Source organism: Dicentrarchus labrax, unplaced genomic scaffold (assembly GCF_905237075.1).
Source record: "Dicentrarchus labrax unplaced genomic scaffold, dlabrax2021, whole genome shotgun sequence".
NCBI classification, from domain to species: domain Eukaryota; kingdom Metazoa; phylum Chordata; class Actinopteri; family Moronidae; genus Dicentrarchus; species Dicentrarchus labrax.
In genome coordinates, this window is record NW_026136703.1 from 10,172,296 (window position 1) to 10,191,311 (window position 19,016).

Below are 19,016 nucleotides of genomic sequence, written 5' to 3' on the forward strand. Positions count from 1 at the left end.
GGAGTCTGAATGTGTTTGCACCCGCCGGTGCAGATCCGTTTGTTGGCCGTCAGAGAAAGTGTCTTCTCCGCTGTCGATGCTGTTTGTCTGCAGACGCCCGGGTGGACCACGGTGGGGGGAAATGAACACAAGTTGCGTCGCTGTCGACCTGCATCACCCACCTGGAGGAGGCTGGACGCGCGCTCAGGTGAGGCTGACAGGCTGCGGTCAGGGCTGTGAGGACATCTAGTGGTGACATGGCGGAACAACAAGTAACACACAGCAAGTGAGGAAGACGAGGAATTTTCTTTTCCCACGCTTAACTTTGCGTTTCTCAGCTTTTTATTACACAAAGAAAATGTCTCCTAAAGAATTATTATTTATTTATTTATTTATTTGTATATTTATTATTTTTTTTTTACTTCTAACAAACATTCCCAGGCTTTTTCCGCTGGACATTCACACCTGGATACAACATATGAGTAATACTGAATGACAATAAAAATCTATTACTTGCGTTGTATTTTGCATTTGATCCCCATTTTAATGTTAAATAAATCTCTTTGACTATGACCTCTGGTTAAAATGTGATAATTTTACCCTTATTTTTGTTAAAACACATACATATTCCTTGTTGTTTTGTTTGCTTGTTTGGTTTTATTTATTTATGATGAACAACAAATCAATGTATCAAAACCATACAAGATACATCGGACACATCACTGTCCTGTGAAAATCCAATTTATTCACATAATCAAATAGGTTTGTAAATAATTTATTATATATAATATATATTATAGAGCAGTGAGTTGCATACAGATGATATTTAGTTGTGCAGATGATGGTGTATTCATGTTATGAAGGCACTTTGGATAAACATGCAGTGCTGATTTGTAACATTCCTGTTTGGATACTCTTACTCTCTCACTGTATTTTAGAGTGTCTTTTTCGTGTCTAATACTGGATATCATAATATATAATATGCTCACACCTGTCACATTCCCTCTTTGTATACACTAGTACATGGTGGTGTATGTTTGTCTCCAGTGAGGAATCTGATAGACAGCATGCAAAACACTTCAAACAAATACTGTCTATGAACAATGCAAACTTTATGTGCAGCCGAGCTCAATACTGAAGCTATTAAAAGAAAAGCCTGCACAGGCCTGCTAATGTTGCCGCCTGTGCCTGTACAGTCGTCTCTGAGGCAAAATGCTTTCAGAAACTTATTGCTCAGACAGTTTTCACTCATGATGTCAATACCTTTTTAGAGGCATATAAAAACTGCCCATAAGGCTGTATAAATATATCTGTCCCTGGCTGGTCCAGACATGTGTTACATCCAGAGCATGTAGGCCAGTCTGCCTTCAGCACTGACACAGTTTGTGATCCCATGTGAGGCTATGAGTCTTAGATAGAGTTTCCCCCATGCCTCCAGTGTTATTAATAAACACAAAGTGTGCCTCTGTTTTCCTAGAGACAGGCACAGAGCTGTCCTCAAAGTTGAGAGCAAACTGCCCACAGCTCTCCGGACTGTCACCTCCAAACAAAGTAAGTAGAAATACATGTAAATATGAGTTGTTACTGATCAGTAAAATATATTGATGTTGACAATGACCTGATTTGTGTGCGATCTTTTGATGTTTTTAAGGTTTACAGCTATCTTAAACAGCTAATTTGAAGCCTGATTCAATTTACATTAACTGGCTCTGTTATGCAAAACAGTCTGAAAGGAATTACCAGATTAGAGGGATTTTAAAACCTCAATCTCATCAATTATCGCTTTGGGAAATTTGATTAACGACAGTTTTCTCCTTCTCCTCTCAGAAGGCCATGGACAATCAAACATCAACAGAGAAAGGGAAAGACATGGCATCTTCTGTGGACTCAAGCATGGAACGTGTATTTGTTGAGGACATCACAGACAGCAGCCATACTGACTCTGAAACAGAGACAATCATTCCCCTAGATGAGTGCGCACCACATCCCATCATAGATACGGACCAGGCGGTCATAGACAGCTTGGGGCAGCTTTTTGAACACTGCATCCAGCAAGTGTCCCATCTAGAGATGCAGAGGAATGAGCTGATCCAAGAGCTCCTCAGTCTGCAGGAACCAATGCTGCGGGTCGTGGAGCACCTGAGAGGGAAGCTGGTAGACACACAGAGGCTGCTAACTCTGGCTCAGCTGGATTATGTTGCTGTTTATGAAGAAGTGCAGCATGTAAAGAGGAAACTGTTTACCACAGCCAGAGACTGCATCCAGAGCCAGGTGACGCTGGCGGCACACGAGTACGAGGTGGCTCAGTCTGCTGTTACACAGGTAGGAACCGCTGGACTCACAACACCTGGAGGATTGATTTAATGTGGCAGATTATATCAGATAATTGTCTTTTGTTCTGCAGTTTGAGAGTTGTTCCCTTTTCATACCCAATCAAATTAATACCCCATACCCCAATTAAATTAATCATTTTATTAATTTGTCCCAAGTGGACAAAAGGTCCTTCAGCAAATACTAACACAAACATCAATCAACAATACAATCAAATGTATCATAAATGATTGAATTAATGAAATTGAGAAAGTAGAATCAGTTTGACAAAAGATAACACAATATGTTGTAGACTATGTATAAATTATGTTAAGGCAGCATTTTCTTTATTTGTAATGCTGTTTAAAACGTAATTGAGACTATTGCTCACTTATAATTGTCCCATACATAGAACAAATACAAATACCCACAGGAATCATAAATACAACTGCTATCAAGCACCAAAATGAGTATCTACTTATTTAATTAAAGGCCGTAAAATTTAAAAACAGTACAAAAATGAAGTGAAAGATAAATGATTATGTGTATCCAAAAGAGTAAAATGAGAGAAAGTCATGACTTGAGAGGAAAGTGTCTTTAGGAAATCACAAATAACATAAAAATAACCGTGTAATTGTTAAAGTTATTGATTTAGCTGTAGAGAAACTACATAAGGCACACTTTAATTAATTATTTAATTAATATATTAAAAAATGTTGGTGAATTTTGGTATTAAGTAGTTGTGTACTGTAAAAAAGGTTGGCACAATAAGCTGTAGTTTCTTTATCTGTTGCAATTCACTTTACTTCTATACTTTTTGCACTACATTTGCCCTGTGCTGCTGTGTCAAACTCAAGTTTCTCCCACAGGGGATCAGTAAAGGAACATCTTATCTTATCTTAAATTAGTATTTGCCTTTTTTTTTTGTCTAATTGTTTAACTTAACAAGAAACATTTCAAATTAAATCTTGAACAATACAGTTGTGCTCCTGTTTGTATTTTTCTTTAACATTTGGTTTACAGTAGGTCAGTTATGCTATTGTTTTGCATGTTTTTAATCAATTTTCCCATGTATCCATAGGAGGAGCTCAAAGCCCACATCCAAAACCTGACCCAGGAGTTGTCCCAGCTCCAGGAGGCCTATCAGAACCAGCTAAACTCCCTGAGGGACAAGGCCACTAAGCCCTGCAGGCCCAGGGCCATGAGTGACGTTAGCCAGTGTCGCCAGGCTTCAGTCAGACTGCAGCGGCGACTCAGCGGCAGTGTCAGAGCACTGGAGGGCTGGTACGAGCCTCGACTCGTGGCCCTGCTCAGGAGAAGGCAGATTGGCGAGGACGCTTTGAGAAAGAGCAGGGAGCAGGCAGTGGACCTGAAGGCCAGCCTGGGACCCCTGAGAGAGGACGTACAAAGACTGGAAGTGCAGAGAGCCTCTCTGGAGCAGAGGATGACTCTGATGGAGAGGGAGAGGGAGGAGAGTATCACACAACACAAGGTACAGTGATTAAAGTCAAGTGGGACATAAAAGATGTTCGGTAAAACTAAACCAACTTAGACGTTTCTCCTCTTTGTGCAGGAGACTGTGGAGACATTAAAAGAGACTCTGAGAGAACTGAAAGTGGAGTTTGAGATTCAAAGAAAATCTAAGAACAATTTGGAGGAGCATAAGGAACTCCTTTTAAAAGAGCTGAGATATCTGAGGTAGGTATACACTGATCCTGTTACTGTCTAACTTCCTATACATTGTGAGCATTAAGAAAATAACTGACATATATCTTGTTTTATAGAGGCTGTGATGAACCCAGTGAAACATCTGCAGAGGAGGATCCCTGATTTTGTTTCCAAGGATATTCTTAAGCTGACTATCTGCACAAGACCAAACTCTTAATATTTTAGAGGAAATTACTTACGTACAAATTACCTGGCATACTGTGTCAAGAAATAAAAACAGATTTACTGTAGATATTTTATTATGAATATACTTAAGTACGTAAACAAACAGATGCAGCACAGAAAAATAAAAACATAGTGACAAGTACAAGTGACACAACGTGCATCCTGGAAAATTCATACTACAGATATAAAGCAAATACAAGAGAAACCTACGTATGTACAATTTTTATTAAAAATGGATTTCTGTAGAAATGTTGCTGGGACAACTATTTGAGATGAAAGAAGTAAAACCATCAAAAAGCAAACCTGAATATTGATGGACACATCTGTGATATTTTCATCACAAGCCAGAGCTGAATTCTGGGAGTTTAAAAAACTAAAAAGATCTAAAAAATCTGAACAAAACAGGCTTAATTTAAATACTTCAACAATATGATGACTACACAGCATTTTGTTCTTTAATTGTCTATAAAATCACTGCTGCCCAAAATGTGTTTTAAAAAGACACCACAGATTGTGCACCCAACACTGGAAAACAGATCGACTTTTAAACAAGCAGGTCAAATGAAGACGTGGAGACTCATGCCTGGACCTCTGAATCTGCAGCACCTTCTGGGTCCTCATCGTTGTAGATATTTTCAGCCTGTAGAAGAAACAATTTTAAAGTATATTCACTGTAACTGTTATTCAATGTTAATAAATGCAATTCAAAACTCTCTCTTTGCTGTGTCTGGTATTTACTGTTGTTTATATTTCCATATCATTTTATGAACCTCTGACAAACGTGTGACAAACAAAGCTCTTACCATCTGCCAGACTTGCATGATGTTGTCCTCTGATACAGAGCAGATCACCCACGGCTCGTTGGGGTTCCAAGAGAAGTCTGAGATCTTCGCTGTGTGTCCGCCGTGGATAAACTAAAGAGAAACAGAGCAGGAGGGATTACTACAGCACTTTACATTCAACACACATACAGGAATCAACAGTAATAGACTTTGTCACAACTGACCAGCAGCTCAGGAGGACCATCCTCAGCATCCTCTGGTGACTGTTCCTCTCCGATCTTGCTGAGGTCCCACACGTTGAGCCTCCTGTCAGTGCCACTGGAGGCCAGGATGGTTTCATTATGAGGCGACCACTGAACCTGTTGGACAGAGATGGCCCTGGTGTTATATTTCTGTGACAAAGTGTGTCATAAACATAAAACAGAAATACCAATAGCTACAATCAACAAGACTAAAACTGGTCTAAGAGTTGGCAGACTGTTTCTTGTTGTTTGTTCTGTAAGTATTCCTCTATTTACAATGGCTCCTTACAAAGGACAGGTATGTTTGCTTAAAAAGACAAATATGACTCACTGCACATCATAATTAACGAGCTACAGAGATCCTTTAGTTTTAATGTCTAACTAGTCTTCTGTTTCTTCTTATGATTTCATTGGTCATCTGTAGCTGTAGACATTTATAGCTTAACTGACTTCTTACCTGGAATATTTCGTCCTTGTGAGACTCAAATGAGTGCAGCTTCAGTTTCAGGTTCCTCAGGTCCCAAAGAGCCACCGTCTAAAAATAAAAAGTAGTTAGCTTCAACTGATTCAACCCACAGAAAATGAGAGCAGACCCTGCAACATAATATTCTACAGGGAAAGAGTGGACCCACCTTATCTGCTGAGCCAGTGGCCAGGATGAACTCGCTGTAGGGATTGAAGGATAGGCAGTTGACCTCGGCTGTGTGGGCATCCACAGCATGACTGGGCTTGGAGGTGTTGTTGGACCGTGTGTCCCAGCTGTGCCAGAACAGACAAAAGCACCACTGTTAACAAAGAAAATTGAAACTGAAAAACAACTTTGTCTCTCGTGAATCATCACAGTGGTTAGTGAATTGTGTTTCAGCTGCTCACATCATGAGTTTCTGGTCATCGGCCACAGAGCCAAAGAGTGACTCGTGGAGCAGGTGCCAGGAAACATCCTCCACTACAGCAGTGTGGCCTGTGAAGATGGTCTTGGCATCCACAATCTTTCCCTCTTTGGGCACTGTGCTGATGTCCCACAGGCAGATTGTCTGTAAAAGAGAGCAGAGATGGGTAAGTACATGGTTTAATAACAACAAAACAACAACAATAATAAAAGAAGAAAAAGATTTAAATACGACTTTCCAAACAAAGTTACAAAATACTTTGTTATTACGACAACAAGTTACTGAAAAATTAACAGTTTGATGTGTAAATAGTCATAAATCTTTTAATGTCCAACAGCGATAAAACGTAATATGAGTCACAGGAAAACAGGAAGAGAGACAATATCAGACAAAATAATTCAGTTATGTTGCGACAGGTTGCTTACATGGTCATCAGAAGCACTGAGGAGGCAGCCGCTGAGGTTCGGGTTCCAGGAGAGACCATAGCCCTCCTTCTGGTGGCCCCTCAAACACAGGTCTGGGGTGCATTCTCCAGAAGGGTCTTCGATATAGATAAAATCAATGTTACAAAAATTCTGCAGGAACAACACTTGTTGTAGACTTTTATAAAACGCTTCAGAAAAATGTGTGTTGGCTGTAATCCTAACCAGGTTTAGAAGGGTGCTTTGTGTAATCAAAGACCAGCACGTCGCTGGTGGGGGTCTTGGTGGCAATAATGCAAGGATTCTGAGGCATGTAGCGCGCTCGGTTCACTTCTCCCTCATGGTTGATCTTGATCTCAATCTCTATCTTGCCACTCACAGACCCAAAGCCTCCAAACTCTGAAACAAAGAAACAACAGATACATAAAATTAAATTAAAAACTACAATATAATCTAAAACCAAAATACGTACCTAAAGTTTGTGAAGCATTAAAGATTTCAGCAAGACTTTAACTGTATTCATTCACTGAGAAGAGCTGTGAGCCACAGTATATATTTAAATATGAGAACTCATTAGAACTGATCACGTTAATGACGTTAATATGACGTCAATGCTAATATTGAAATATACTGAAATACCCATCAGTCCATTTATTTTGTGCAGCAAGCGGCTAAAAACAACATAAAGTGTGTAGTCTGGATTTTAGCACCGCAAAGCTTCCCATGCACACATTAACCCTCACCTCCTTTCTCACTGTCGTAGTGTGAGGCATCAAACTGGGCATCATCATTTGGGAGCTGAACACTAGCAATTACAAGGTGATTCTGCTCATCAGAAGTGTGTGTCCCCAGAACCAGCCTGTGCACACTGTAGTCTTTCCCTTCTGGCCTGTCAAAATATATATGATTCATTCATTCATAAATGATAAATTCTGATCCCTCTCTCAGGTCATGTTTTGGTGGATGCCAAGGTGCAGCAGATGTCCCCTCACCTTGTGACATCTGGCAGCCACTGGGCGGTGAGGCTGGGCCACTCCAGGGCGTGTGTCATGACCAGGTCGTAGAGGAAAGGGGGTGTTCTTCTTCCAGATCTTGTACTCCTCATTGATCACCCTCTCCTCCACAGCATCATCAAATGCAGCTGCAAGAGTAATATTCACCAGCAACACAAAGCAATGTTATAATGATTGTCAAAACTCATGCAGGCTCTAATGTGTCCAGACTGAGCACAGGATATTTGGGGTCATACCCCCACCCAACCAAATCTTCTCCTTGTCAAACTGATGTCACCACTAAGGTTTACTTTGCTGATGAGCTAACGTTAGTACAGGTTGCTATCGTTACCAGCATAAATACAGCCATAAACCCGCCACTGAGGATGATTCTCAGCAACATGTCACTTTATGTGGGACACTTATCTTCCACTCACAAATGAACAACACTGTATAGCCATCCTGCTAGCTGCTAACGTTAGCTAACAGCTAGCTGGTGTGTGACAATGACAGGGGAGATACGGTACGTCCTGACGCGTGGTTTCTATCACTGTGGGCAACATACACACATATTCAATCAGCTGATTCAGAAGAGTGTTCACCCTTACCCTCTTTATCAGTCATGGTGTCGTAATTAAATCGCTAACACTGGCAAACAACAGCACTTCTTTGGGAAGCGCTGGAGCAGCACGGAGGCTTGCGATGGCGCCAACTCCACAGAACAAAGACTGACCAATCAGCAGTCAGCAAAACACAGACAGGAAGTCGTCACAGCGACACTTTACTACATCCGGAAACCCTGCTCCGACCCGTGTTGTTAGCGACTGTAACGCATGGACGGGGTAAAGAGCAGATTGGACCATCTTTTAAGACGCTGAACAAACATACAGCTGTAATGGACGACCGTCCGTTAGACCTGACACCAGCACAGGAAGCTACCAAGTCAAAATACCCGCCAATCAACAAGAAATATGAGTGTAAGTCTGAAAGTTAGCTCGCTCAGCTTGTTAGCAGTGATTGTATCTGAAGGGTCAGTAGCTGTAGCTAACGCTATGTTTAGGTGTATTTACTTTAAGTGTATGCCACACATATGTAAGTATTATCAAATCTGCTATTCTTAAGTTGGTCTAACAACATGCCCTGGCTCATAAATTCATTCTGTGTCTTTTATTATTACAGATCTGGATCATACAGCAGATGTGCAGTGAGTGTGTTTTTATATATCTCAGTAAAGTGTTGGTCAGATCTCATGTTTCTCTCTTGTTGAGTTGTCGTCGCATATTCACATTTTCTGCCCTCTCTTCCAAGAATTCACTCCTGGGGGGACTCTCTGGAGGAAGCCTTCGAGCAGTGTGCCATGGGCATGTTCGGCTACATGACAGACACAGAGACAGTGGAACCGCTCGATACTGTTGACGTTGAATCAGAGGGTGAGACACTTTGTCTGTTCACACCTGTTTCTGTCATGCTGCTTTCATGCCGCTGAAACTTAACTCAATGCATACGTTTTCTCCTTCTCAAAAGGTGATGATATGGAGTCTCTTCTGTTCCACTTCCTAGATGACTGGTTATACAAGTTTAGTGCAGATCTGTTCTTTGTTCCCAGGGTGAGTATGTTGGTCAGTAGAGAGTTAGGGAGTGCTGAACAATTTGTGGTATACAGCGGTTTCCACAGTACACAGACATGCAGGTCAGATGGATTAGATACTGTTAACTCACAATAGGTACGACTATGGGTAACTATCTATCTGTGCTTGTCCTACTATGGACTTGCGACCAGTTCAGGTGTTTCCCTGCTCTTTGCCTACTGTATGCTGAGATAGCCTCTAGACACCTTTGGATTTACATGTGCCAGGGTTGCTTGTTAACTGATGTGCATAATTTAAATAGCATGTATTAAATGTGTATTTACATTCTTGTTTTAATGGACAGACTATGTAAACACCTTCCTTAGTTTTCCTATGTTATTCTCCTGACACAATTACTCATTATTATCTATCCACTAGGAGATCAAAGTTTTGTCAATAGACAGAATGCACTTCAGGATCCGGTCCATTGGGTAAGTTTGTGTACTTCCAGAGAACCTAGTGCCTCTGTAAAGTTATTAGTACAGTTTGCTTTTGTGTGTTTATATGCTCTTATATATAAGAATTTACAATTACTGCAGATTTTTGTTATCTTCTTCGGCTATGTAATCTAGTTTTTTGTCTTAATCTGCTCTCATGTGGTATTTTGTCTTTTATTTGATCAAAGTTGGGGTGAAGAATTCTCTCTGGCAAAGCATCCACAGGTAAGATATCACTGGAAGATATTATATTTATTTAGAAACAAATTCAGTATATAATAAATTGAGGTGTGAAAGTACAGACTGCTTTACATTATGTTTTTTTATATTATTGAAACGTATTGAAGAATTATGTGAAATAACTAATGAAAGATACATCATTGTAGTTATGTTATGTCCTGTGTTGTTAATCCAGGGGACTGAGGTGAAAGCCATCACATACTCTGCAATGCAGATCCACGATAAAGAGAAACCAGAGATATTTGCCATTATTGATATCTGACAATACCTCCAGACGCAGACTACACTCCAGCTTCAATCAAACTGGAATATCTACATGGCCAATTGAGGTCGCATTTTTATCTAAGGCACTGATTATTGGCTGGACTGTTTACTGACAGGAGCATTTCTTGTGTTTATGTGTGCACACCGTACAATGTTAGAGCTGTGTGACAGATTACAGATTAGTGATATAACATTGATATCTTTATAAATATGATTCTTTCAGAAATCATAAAACCTTAGATATAAATTACATCAGGGAATGGCAATGATATGTGGAAAAATGCATTGCGTGGAGATCTGTCAACCCAGTTTTACTTAATGCTCATCACGAATGTGATATTGTTTTGATGCCTTATTGATTATTGTAAATAAATCAACAGATTTTTATTTTTCTTCTGTGGGAATAAATAAATAATTACTGGTACTTGGTAAATCTCACTTATGAATCATTTCAGCAGTAAACAGGAGCTCTAAATTTAGAATTACACAGCAAACATCTTAAAAAATAAAAGTTGAGTTCAACACAGCAATATTCAAAACCATCATACAGTGAATCCTCTCTTTGAATTGTTTAAATCTACCCACAAGGAATGTAAAGTATGCAACAATGGTAATAACACTAGTTGATTTTATTTAATTAGCTGAGTTCTACTTTTTTAATAAAGAAAGGTCAAGATAGATTGGCCAATGTATCCCAGCACAACCTGGGTTTTGATGGTGCCTTTAGGAATCACTACATGAATGTTCTACTAATATTAAGTATTAAACCACATGCACAAGCCTAGCTGGAGTGTTTTGTTTTTTTTACCTCAAAGGCAGCCAGAGGAGAACAATAAGACCTGACAAGCATGGAGGACATTCAGTCCGAGCCTGTGATTTTTTAAATATTAACTGAACCATCCCTGACAGTTTTTCAAAGCTGATGAATAAATCCCCTCAGATAACAGGTTACAATAAATGGAACAGCACATAGTAAGGAGCTTTAGTTTAGCTTTAGTTATCACAATACAGAAAAAAATGCCTGCCAAATTCAGGTGTGAACAATGAAATCATAGCTGACAAATGTCACAAACACTGAGACTCAGACTCAGTACTGCTCTACTGCACATGTGCAACGTTGACCTCAGCTTTCATTCTAGGAACACAAAGTTACAAGTCTAGTTGAAGTTGAATCAATGGGATAGTGAGACATAAGTAACAAATAGTTGTAATAGTTGTTTGTTGCAGCTTCCCTAAAATATGCTCATTCTGTAAAGTTGCAAAACTGATTTATAATATAATAATCACCCATTGTTTCAACTGACCCTCTACAAGGGACACTGATAAAGTTACACTGTGCTGGAACAATTGGTATGAAGCCACAGCATAACCCACAGACAAATGATCCTCCCAGTCATGTAAATAAAGCAATACTCTGGGTTGATAGAGGATTCCCCTTCCATGGTCTGTTGATATGAGGCCTGTTTTGGGGATAAGAACCATGATCAGCTAGGGTATACAGTTCGATTCATTACAATAGACACACACAGTGGTTGTGTCTATTGTGTTGTAAGGTAGATGCATGAGGCAAATACATGTTTTATACAGAAAGTGAAGAAACAGACTTAATAAATGGAACAATTAATTACTTTATTACACAAGTAATAAATAATTCTTATCATATACCAATGGGATAGTGTTGGATACTACCACTATAACTGTGTATGTTAAGAAAGTGGCGCACTTAATCCTGGGAAGAAACTTAATTTGCAAACAATGCCAGGGGACAGACAGAAATCATACATTACTTAAAAAAAAGATAAATAAACGTAAACTTTTGATTGCTCTCTTATTTAACAATATGGTGATAATTTAATATATTGTTTGACTTCACTTCCAAAAGTAAAAATATTTATAATAGGTTTATAATAGGAACATTTTGATTTGTGTATGTGGAATTCTGCAGAAGGATCTAATAAATTGATGATATGATACTGATTTCTTTTGGTAGAGGGGTAGGGGGAAAAAGCCAAACTCTAAATTCTCATATAAAAGGGAAAAATCAGAAACAATATAACGTTACTGGTAAATAAAAGCACAATTATCCCAAAAGAATAAGAATGGGGGACAAGAGCCAAACAAATGACCTAAATCTTCTGGAGCCCGTTGACAAAATGAGCACGTTAACTTACACCAATGTGTTTTTTTTTTGTTTGTTTGTTTGTTTTTTGGAGGGATAAAAACGATGAATTTGGCTTCATTTAAAATAAGACACTTAGAAGGCGGACGCCATACTTCCCCTCCAGTCTCGACGTCGTCCTGATACCTCGGCGGTGACGTCACTGTCTCCTCCTGTGTCACTGCCTCCCACCACACTCAAATGCAGCTGCGCCATTCCTCCTTTGTCCATTGAAGAGAGCAAAACGACTCGTAACCGAAAGATACCGGGGGTCTTTGTGAGCTGACCGTTTACGCCACCGTCGGACACTACCGTTACCTAACGTAGCTGCAGTCCCGTGTAAAGCGAAGCGAAGGAACCTAGCAACGCGGCGTCAGATAATTTTAGCGGCGCTGGTGGATTATAAAACGAGCGAATGCTAACGACCAAATCTGAGTCCGCCATTGATTCAAGCCCCGCGCAGGAGAAAATCAAAATGGAAGACACTAAATACCTCCCGGAGCTCCTGGCTGAGAAGGACAGCTTGGATTCGTCGTTCACGCATGCCATGAAACTTATTTCTGCAGGTAATGTGACCGCTTGCTAGTTTGTCGATGCTACTAGAGGCTTGCTAAGGGTAGCACGGCGCGGGGCCTAGCGCCTGCAGCGGCACACAGAGGCCTGAACAATGGTGCAAGGAACACGTGGTTGTCCGCGATCTGGGTCAAATCGTCTTATTGAAAATGAGTTACATTTAAAACGCAGACCACTTATTCGATAAGACGTCTAAATGTTTATTTGTATGCAAGGATGAGTCTGGTTGAACCGTTGTTACGTTGGAGACGTTAATAACTGTTTAATGAATTACTTGAAATCGTTGTTTTTTACCAGACGCTTTTAAAATTGCATGTTTAATACACAAATGCAGTTTAAAGTGTGTTGCATTAGAAACCTTAAAGAAACGCTGAGAGTTTGGTAGATGAATAGCCCAATAGCGTGATATTCAGTCAGCAGTAGAGCATGAAGAGGCTTTGTTTCCACTGGTGTACGGGCTACAGAATCACACGAGATAAGACCTATTTTGGCTTTGCAAATACATTTCAATGCATTTAACTTGTTGGCCATTGCATCTGTGAATGCCACATGTTTACATGTTTTCCCCTTCTTGCCTGCAGAGATTGAGAGGATCCAGAAAGGTGAAACTAAGAAAGAGCCAGAGAAGGAAACGTATCTGGACCTATTTGCGACCAAGAATCTCAAACTCAAAGAGCGAGTACTCATTCCTACCAAGCAGTACCCCAGGGTAAGCATTTTTCTTTTTCTTTTTCTCATTCATCACTTGACTGCTATCTGTTGACCACCAGCTGTTGTCCCAGGGGGCCCGATGTATTTAGTGACTGTTAAATGGGCCCATTGGGACATTTCATTAATGCCGTTGCATTTTTACACCCTGTTTATTTCATGAGGTGTCTCCCAGTGCCGAGCCTTTGAATCCGAACGCCATTTGCTCAAGCGTGTGGTACATGTCCGAGTAATCCTGTGTATCCCATTGGAGCACCCCCCTCTTCTGTTAGCTCTGCTGTCCCAGAATTAGTGGTTATGCACCCAGTGCCCTACTGAGATTGCTTCTGCGTGAACGGTTTTCAGCAGTCTGAAAATGTAGTTCATGATGAGGGGGATGTGGCGACTACAGTGGAGTCGAGAACAGTTTTTGTGCTGAATGTGACGACCATAACCTGATTTCATGTCAGATCAGGCTGTACTTAAGCCTGCTATCACATTTAGCTACACTCTGTAATGGTAGCAGAAAGTAATGCAATACTGATATTTTACTAAAATATTTCCTACAGGTCAACTTCGTTGGTAAGCTTTTGGGACCTCAGGGCAGCACAATCAAGAGACTCCAGGAAGAGACTGGTGCCAAGATTTCCGTTCTGGGTAAAGGATCCATGAGGGACAAGAATAAGGTATGTAGTTCTACCTTGCTGCACTGTTCATATGATGTTACCCCTTATTATGCCTGTGGCGGTTGGATGTATGTTAATTTGCATTTATTATCGTCATTAGGAGGAAGAGCTGAGGAAGGGTGGTGAGGCCAAATATGCTCACCTGGCCATGGAGCTACATGTGTTCATTGAGGTGATGGCACCCATACCAGAGGCCTATCTGCGCATGGCTCATGCTATGGAGGAGGTCAAGAAGTTCCTTATCCCGGTATGTCTAACAGAAGTTCTTGTATACCAATTATAGAAACGGTTTGTGTACAAAAATAAATTTGTAAATGCAAGCAACTTATTCTCTGGCTACCCCGGGAGACTGCCATGCAATAACCGACTGTTTTTGATTTTCCTGTAGGAACCTGGTGAGCATGACCCATACATGGATCCCCACTTCTTGAATGGATCCCAGGATGGTTCAGGCAGGGGGCGAGGTGGTCATCTAGGAAGGGGCAGAGGTGGACCACCTGGTGCTGGAGGACCAAGGTACGAGGCTGAGTCATGAAGACACTAAGCCTTAACTTCAACCATAGCACGTTAATCTGGCCACACACTGCTTATTAACTATTATTAACAACACATGCACCGTGGCACTGGAACCATGTAGTGAAATGCTCACACAGCAGGCACACTGTTTTTATGCAGTGCTATTGTCTTGCTAATTCTTTGTTCATGATCAATTCTTTGTTTGATCACATTTAACAACCTGGCTAACTTTCCACAGGGGGCGAGGAATGCCACGTGGGGGCCCTCGAGGAGCAATGCGTGGTGGAGCTCCACGGGGAGGACTAGGAAGGGGCAACGCTCCGAGGGGCGCACCATCTGGTCGGGGTGGACCACCATCTGCTCCTAGTAGAGGAGGCTCGGCTCCACGATCTAGACCACCTGCAGCAGGGGCTCCGAGGATGCTTCCCTCTTCAGCCATGTCTCACCAGCAACACCAGGGTCCCCCTTCAGCGTCACAGCCCAAATCTGATGGTTATGAGGACTATGTAAGTTTAAGTTCTGGTTTCTTCATTTCACAGGAATTGTCCCTTCATAAATGGTGATTTCTTTTGGGTGCAGCATGGATTCCTTTTGTCACAGTAGTTGTGACTGAATTTAACATTACATGACCATTCATTTCTTTTCCTTCTAGCCTCCATATGAAGAATCCTATGCAGAGCCTGCCTATGAGGGATATGATAGTTACTATAGTCAGCAGTCTGCACCCGCGTAAGTCGAAGTTAATTTGAGTGATTTCATTTTTTTCAACAATTGGAGTACTATATTCAAAATGTTTTTAACTACCCTCAGGGATACTGAATATTATGACTACGGACACGGAGAGGCACAGGAAGCATCATATGAGCCTTATGGTAAGTGTATAAAAAATGTACATCCATTTTCGTCTAGCCACGTAGTGTGCACACACCCACTGAGGACCTCATTGGACCTCCTGTCTGTCTCACTCAGAATGTTAACTGATGTTTCTTTTTGTCCTTGTAGCTCAAGACGACTGGGACAACTCATGGTCCAACTCCGGGGCCGGAGGCAAAACCCCGATGTCCAGGCAGTCAAAGGGATCGTACAGAGATCATCCATATGGAAGATACTGAGCGGCTACTGGTAGAGAGTTGCTATGGCAACTGTCTCAGATTGTAACTCTCTGAACTTTTCAAAAGTAATTTCCCTCTCGTTTGCTCCCTTTTTTTTATGGTTTATTTTATTTTTCTTGTTTTTTTTAAAACTCCGTAGAGACGTTTTGTTGGATGTATCATAGAGTGACAGAGGAGAAACGTGAACGCAAGGTTTTTTTTATAGTTTACCTGTTTCCATTCAATGTTTGTTTCAGTTGCGTAGTTGGCAGTTAAGGTCCTAGTGACATAAACCTAACAAAGGAACAAGAGTGACATTTTAGTGATATTTGCTGGTTATCGTTTCAGTTAATTGTTCCTGAACAAAATGTGATTGTGGCGATAAACTCCTCTCACGTAGGCTGCATTTTTAAAAGTCCTTCATGACTGGACAAAAATTATTCATTAATGCCTCAATGTAACTTTACTATAACCAGGATAGATTTAGTTGCAAGCTCAAATACAGCCCATAGCCGTTTTGATTAAAAACAAAAGTCTCATCCTATATTTGCTTATACTACAATACAAATCTAGTCTTGTGTGAAGTTATAGAATCTCCTAAAATACAATTGAAATCCATTTGACAAAGAAAAATGCTTCTATTTTTGCCACCCTTGACAATTGGTATATTATGATCTGTCGTACTACTTCTTGCAAAATTATCGCTTATGATCGACTAATTCTTGTAAAGCTTGAAGGATTAACAATCCTTACTGTGTGTAAGAAAGGCTGCAGCCAACTCAATATTTTGTACATAACCTTAGGACAACTGTGTATGCTTTAAGCCGTGTCGTCTCCAAAATGCATAATGCTTGTGTACCTTTTTGGCTAAATAGGATACTAAATATATCCCAAAATGTTTTTCTGCAGTGCGTGTTTCAATAAAGTTTCTAGTTTCTTTTTAATCAATCTAAACATGGTATTTTGCCTTTGTTGTACCAAAGGAATGCCTTCAGTTTGTGAAAGTGGTCCTCAGTGGTTTCTCAACACTGAATACGCTGTATGTATACACGTCAGCCTGACAAAAAACAAAAGCAGTGTTTTGACAATGAGCTTATCCTCCTCGTCTGTTTTCAAAACTTATCTAAATTACATTTGTAATGTCACCTTCAAAAACAAATAAAGCTCATCATTCCTTGAGGTAATGTGCTGCCAAATACATGTATGACTTGAAAGTGATAATAGTGCTTGACCATGTATTGTCATTAACCTTTAGTTAGTGCATCTATCATATTCAAGCTCTCAAGAGAGCAATGTATCTTCAGCCACTTGAAATAACTGAATTTCAACAGTATTTCAAATCAAGCTTGCAGGGATCTTACTTGACTTTGATGCAAAGTCATGCTGGCTGGTTTTTATAAAAGAAAAAAATCGCAGAGGAGAGGATTCTAAAAGCCTAAAGATCGCCACAAGAAGGTAAAACTAACCCCAACACTCATTTGTTAGATTTTTGTTTTGTTTTCTGTGCAAAACATCAAGTAATGCAAGTCATCCAAAACATATCAAAAACATTGAAGTACAAAATTATGCTATCTGTAGTTATTCCGAGCAAAATAAGCCGTACAAAACAATCAGAAATGGTTGTGATGCAACTCTTGCTCAAATAAAACCAATAATGGTCCATCATTTCACCCAATACAAGCAATTTCCATCTTGATAATTTCTGTAGAATGTAGATTAATGAAAATTACTAGTTGCACTCAAAGCGTTAAAAACATCCCATTGGTGGACAAAAACCCTTCAGCTTGAGTTGCATGATACTTTTGTAGAATAAAGTTAGTGTTGCATGTGTGTTGTCCACTGTGTGCTTGTAGGCACTGGTGTGTCCAAGATCTCATTTCTGTTTCTCTTTATAGGTTGTCAGAGAACTGTGTAGGTGTAGGTGCAGTTGACACATTGAATTCCAGCATACCGGGCATTTAAGGTCAGTTGAGAGGAAATTGCAGACATGCCTTGGCCTTGACTTAAGATAATTAAACTCTTTTCTGTCTTTTACAGGTCCATTGAAAGTCGCTGGAAAGAGCAGAGGTCTTGCAGCGTCTCTGAGACTGATTGCTGCTTTGTCAATACTAATCCCTCATGAGATTTGTTTGTTTTTATTTTTTTAAAGTGAAGAGGCAGCTTTTTCTCTCACCACTAAGAAAGTGCTCTGTTTTTCTGAGAGAGTACGTTTTAAAAATGTTATATTTAATGTGTCCAGATTTACAATAATTTTACACCTATGCCATTTTTATCTGCTTTTTCATGAGAAAAAAAACGAAATAAAGGATTTTTTAATTTTAAAATGTGTTTTTATTCGTGTGTGTGTGTGTGTGATGGCTCACTGACAGTGCATTTTTTGTGTTAGCCAGATGTTTGAGATAAAGTTTCAGTCAGTAAAAGATAAGACAGTGTTTGTGTATATGCATGTTAAACATATTTCCTATTTTGATTTACTAAAAGGTTGCCTTTTGAGTTAATTCGGTCATTTGTCACAAGAAGTAAGGAACTTATTTTAGCCGTGTGTGTGTGTGTGTATAAAATGATTCGATTTGAAGACCCAGAAGAAGCAGTTTTACAGTCTGCAATCTAATTAATAGATCCACACAGATTTTTATAGCAGATCATGCCAAATATTACACTTCATACTGCACCTCCTCAGGGGATTAGATATATAAAGCTGAGGGCAGACCTAGAGGGAAATGCCTTTCCGCCCCAGTTTGGTGTCAAATTAAAAATGTCAGGTTCAACACATTAATTTAAATGTTACAATGAAATTAATTTGATATGAGCACATTTTGGATAAAGTGATAATATCTTAGGATTTTGAAATAAAACAACTTATTGATTTCTAATGCCACCATTTGTGTCTTTGTATTGGAGGGAAAAAACATGTATTTCTACATGCCTTTTCCCAGTTTACACATTTGTGAAGTCATATTCTATGTGAGCTAAATTCAAGCATAAAAACATAAAAATAATGAGACACTTATGACTCCCATTTTATGATACACTACAAGCAGAACTGTATACACACAGTATATACAACTGCCTCGGTCTGTAGAAAGTCACTGTTATGATCCTGCCGTTGTATTACAAAGGATAAACAACACATGGAAGTATATTATCTATCATAAAACACATTGCTTCCCCTTCCTTGTTGCGTCGGGGTGAATATCGGCGGAATGTCCCTTTAAATGACTCTCCT

At 39.9% G+C, this 19,016-nt stretch overlaps 4 protein-coding genes across 7 annotated transcripts; 3 read left to right on the forward strand and 1 right to left on the reverse strand.

Annotated features, from left to right (window-relative positions):
• The first annotated feature begins 9 nt into the window (after positions 1-9).
• LOC127361579 (syncoilin-like) lies at positions 10-4,255 on the forward strand. 3 transcript variants are annotated; one of them, XM_051396308.1, is made up of 6 exons: positions 10-187; positions 1,457-1,530; positions 1,807-2,301; positions 3,371-3,781; positions 3,863-3,987; positions 4,074-4,255. In XM_051396308.1, the coding sequence occupies exons 1-6, from the start codon at positions 10-12 to the stop codon at positions 4,117-4,119; spliced, it is 1,329 nt and encodes a 442-aa protein (XP_051252268.1). In that variant the 3' UTR covers positions 4,120-4,255. The 3 variants fall into 3 exon arrangements, with proteins under 3 accessions (XP_051252268.1, XP_051252269.1, XP_051252270.1); XM_051396309.1 differs by having other exon boundaries at positions 1,810-2,301; XM_051396310.1 differs by having other exon boundaries at positions 134-265; positions 1,438-1,530.
• LOC127361580 (histone-binding protein RBBP4-like) lies at positions 4,239-8,247 on the reverse strand. Its single transcript, XM_051396311.1, is given in 12 exon segments — positions 4,239-4,822; positions 4,986-5,096; positions 5,189-5,323; positions 5,664-5,741; positions 5,839-5,965; positions 6,080-6,240; positions 6,522-6,637; positions 6,744-6,917; positions 7,262-7,407; positions 7,511-7,590; positions 7,592-7,659; positions 8,119-8,247. Coding segments are annotated over 12 exon segments (1,275 nt in total). The 5' UTR covers positions 8,135-8,247; the 3' UTR covers positions 4,239-4,759.
• Positions 8,248-8,306: 59 nt separating this feature from the next.
• On the forward strand, positions 8,307-10,863 carry zbtb8os (zinc finger and BTB domain containing 8 opposite strand). Its single transcript, XM_051396313.1, has 7 exons — positions 8,307-8,487; positions 8,690-8,714; positions 8,819-8,940; positions 9,035-9,117; positions 9,517-9,569; positions 9,764-9,800; positions 9,991-10,863. The coding sequence occupies exons 1-7, from the start codon at positions 8,406-8,408 to the stop codon at positions 10,075-10,077; spliced, it is 489 nt and encodes a 162-aa protein (XP_051252273.1). The 5' UTR covers positions 8,307-8,405; the 3' UTR covers positions 10,078-10,863.
• A 1,549-nt stretch (positions 10,864-12,412) lies between these two features.
• Positions 12,413-18,114, forward strand: khdrbs1a (KH domain containing, RNA binding, signal transduction associated 1a). 2 transcript variants are annotated; one of them, XR_007884306.1, is made up of 11 exons: positions 12,413-12,803; positions 13,392-13,519; positions 14,067-14,183; positions 14,284-14,430; positions 14,572-14,699; positions 14,938-15,205; positions 15,352-15,428; positions 15,510-15,571; positions 15,702-15,876; positions 17,686-17,753; positions 17,828-18,114. XR_007884306.1 is itself a non-coding variant. In XM_051396312.1 (9 exons), exons 1-9 carry the CDS (start codon positions 12,653-12,655, stop codon positions 15,809-15,811), a joined length of 1,188 nt encoding a protein of 395 aa, XP_051252272.1. In that variant the 5' UTR covers positions 12,413-12,652; the 3' UTR covers positions 15,812-16,969. The 2 variants fall into 2 exon arrangements, 1 of the variants encoding a protein (XP_051252272.1); XM_051396312.1 differs by lacking the exons at positions 17,686-17,753; positions 17,828-18,114 and having other exon boundaries at positions 15,702-16,969.
• Positions 18,115-19,016: the final 902 nt, after the last annotated feature.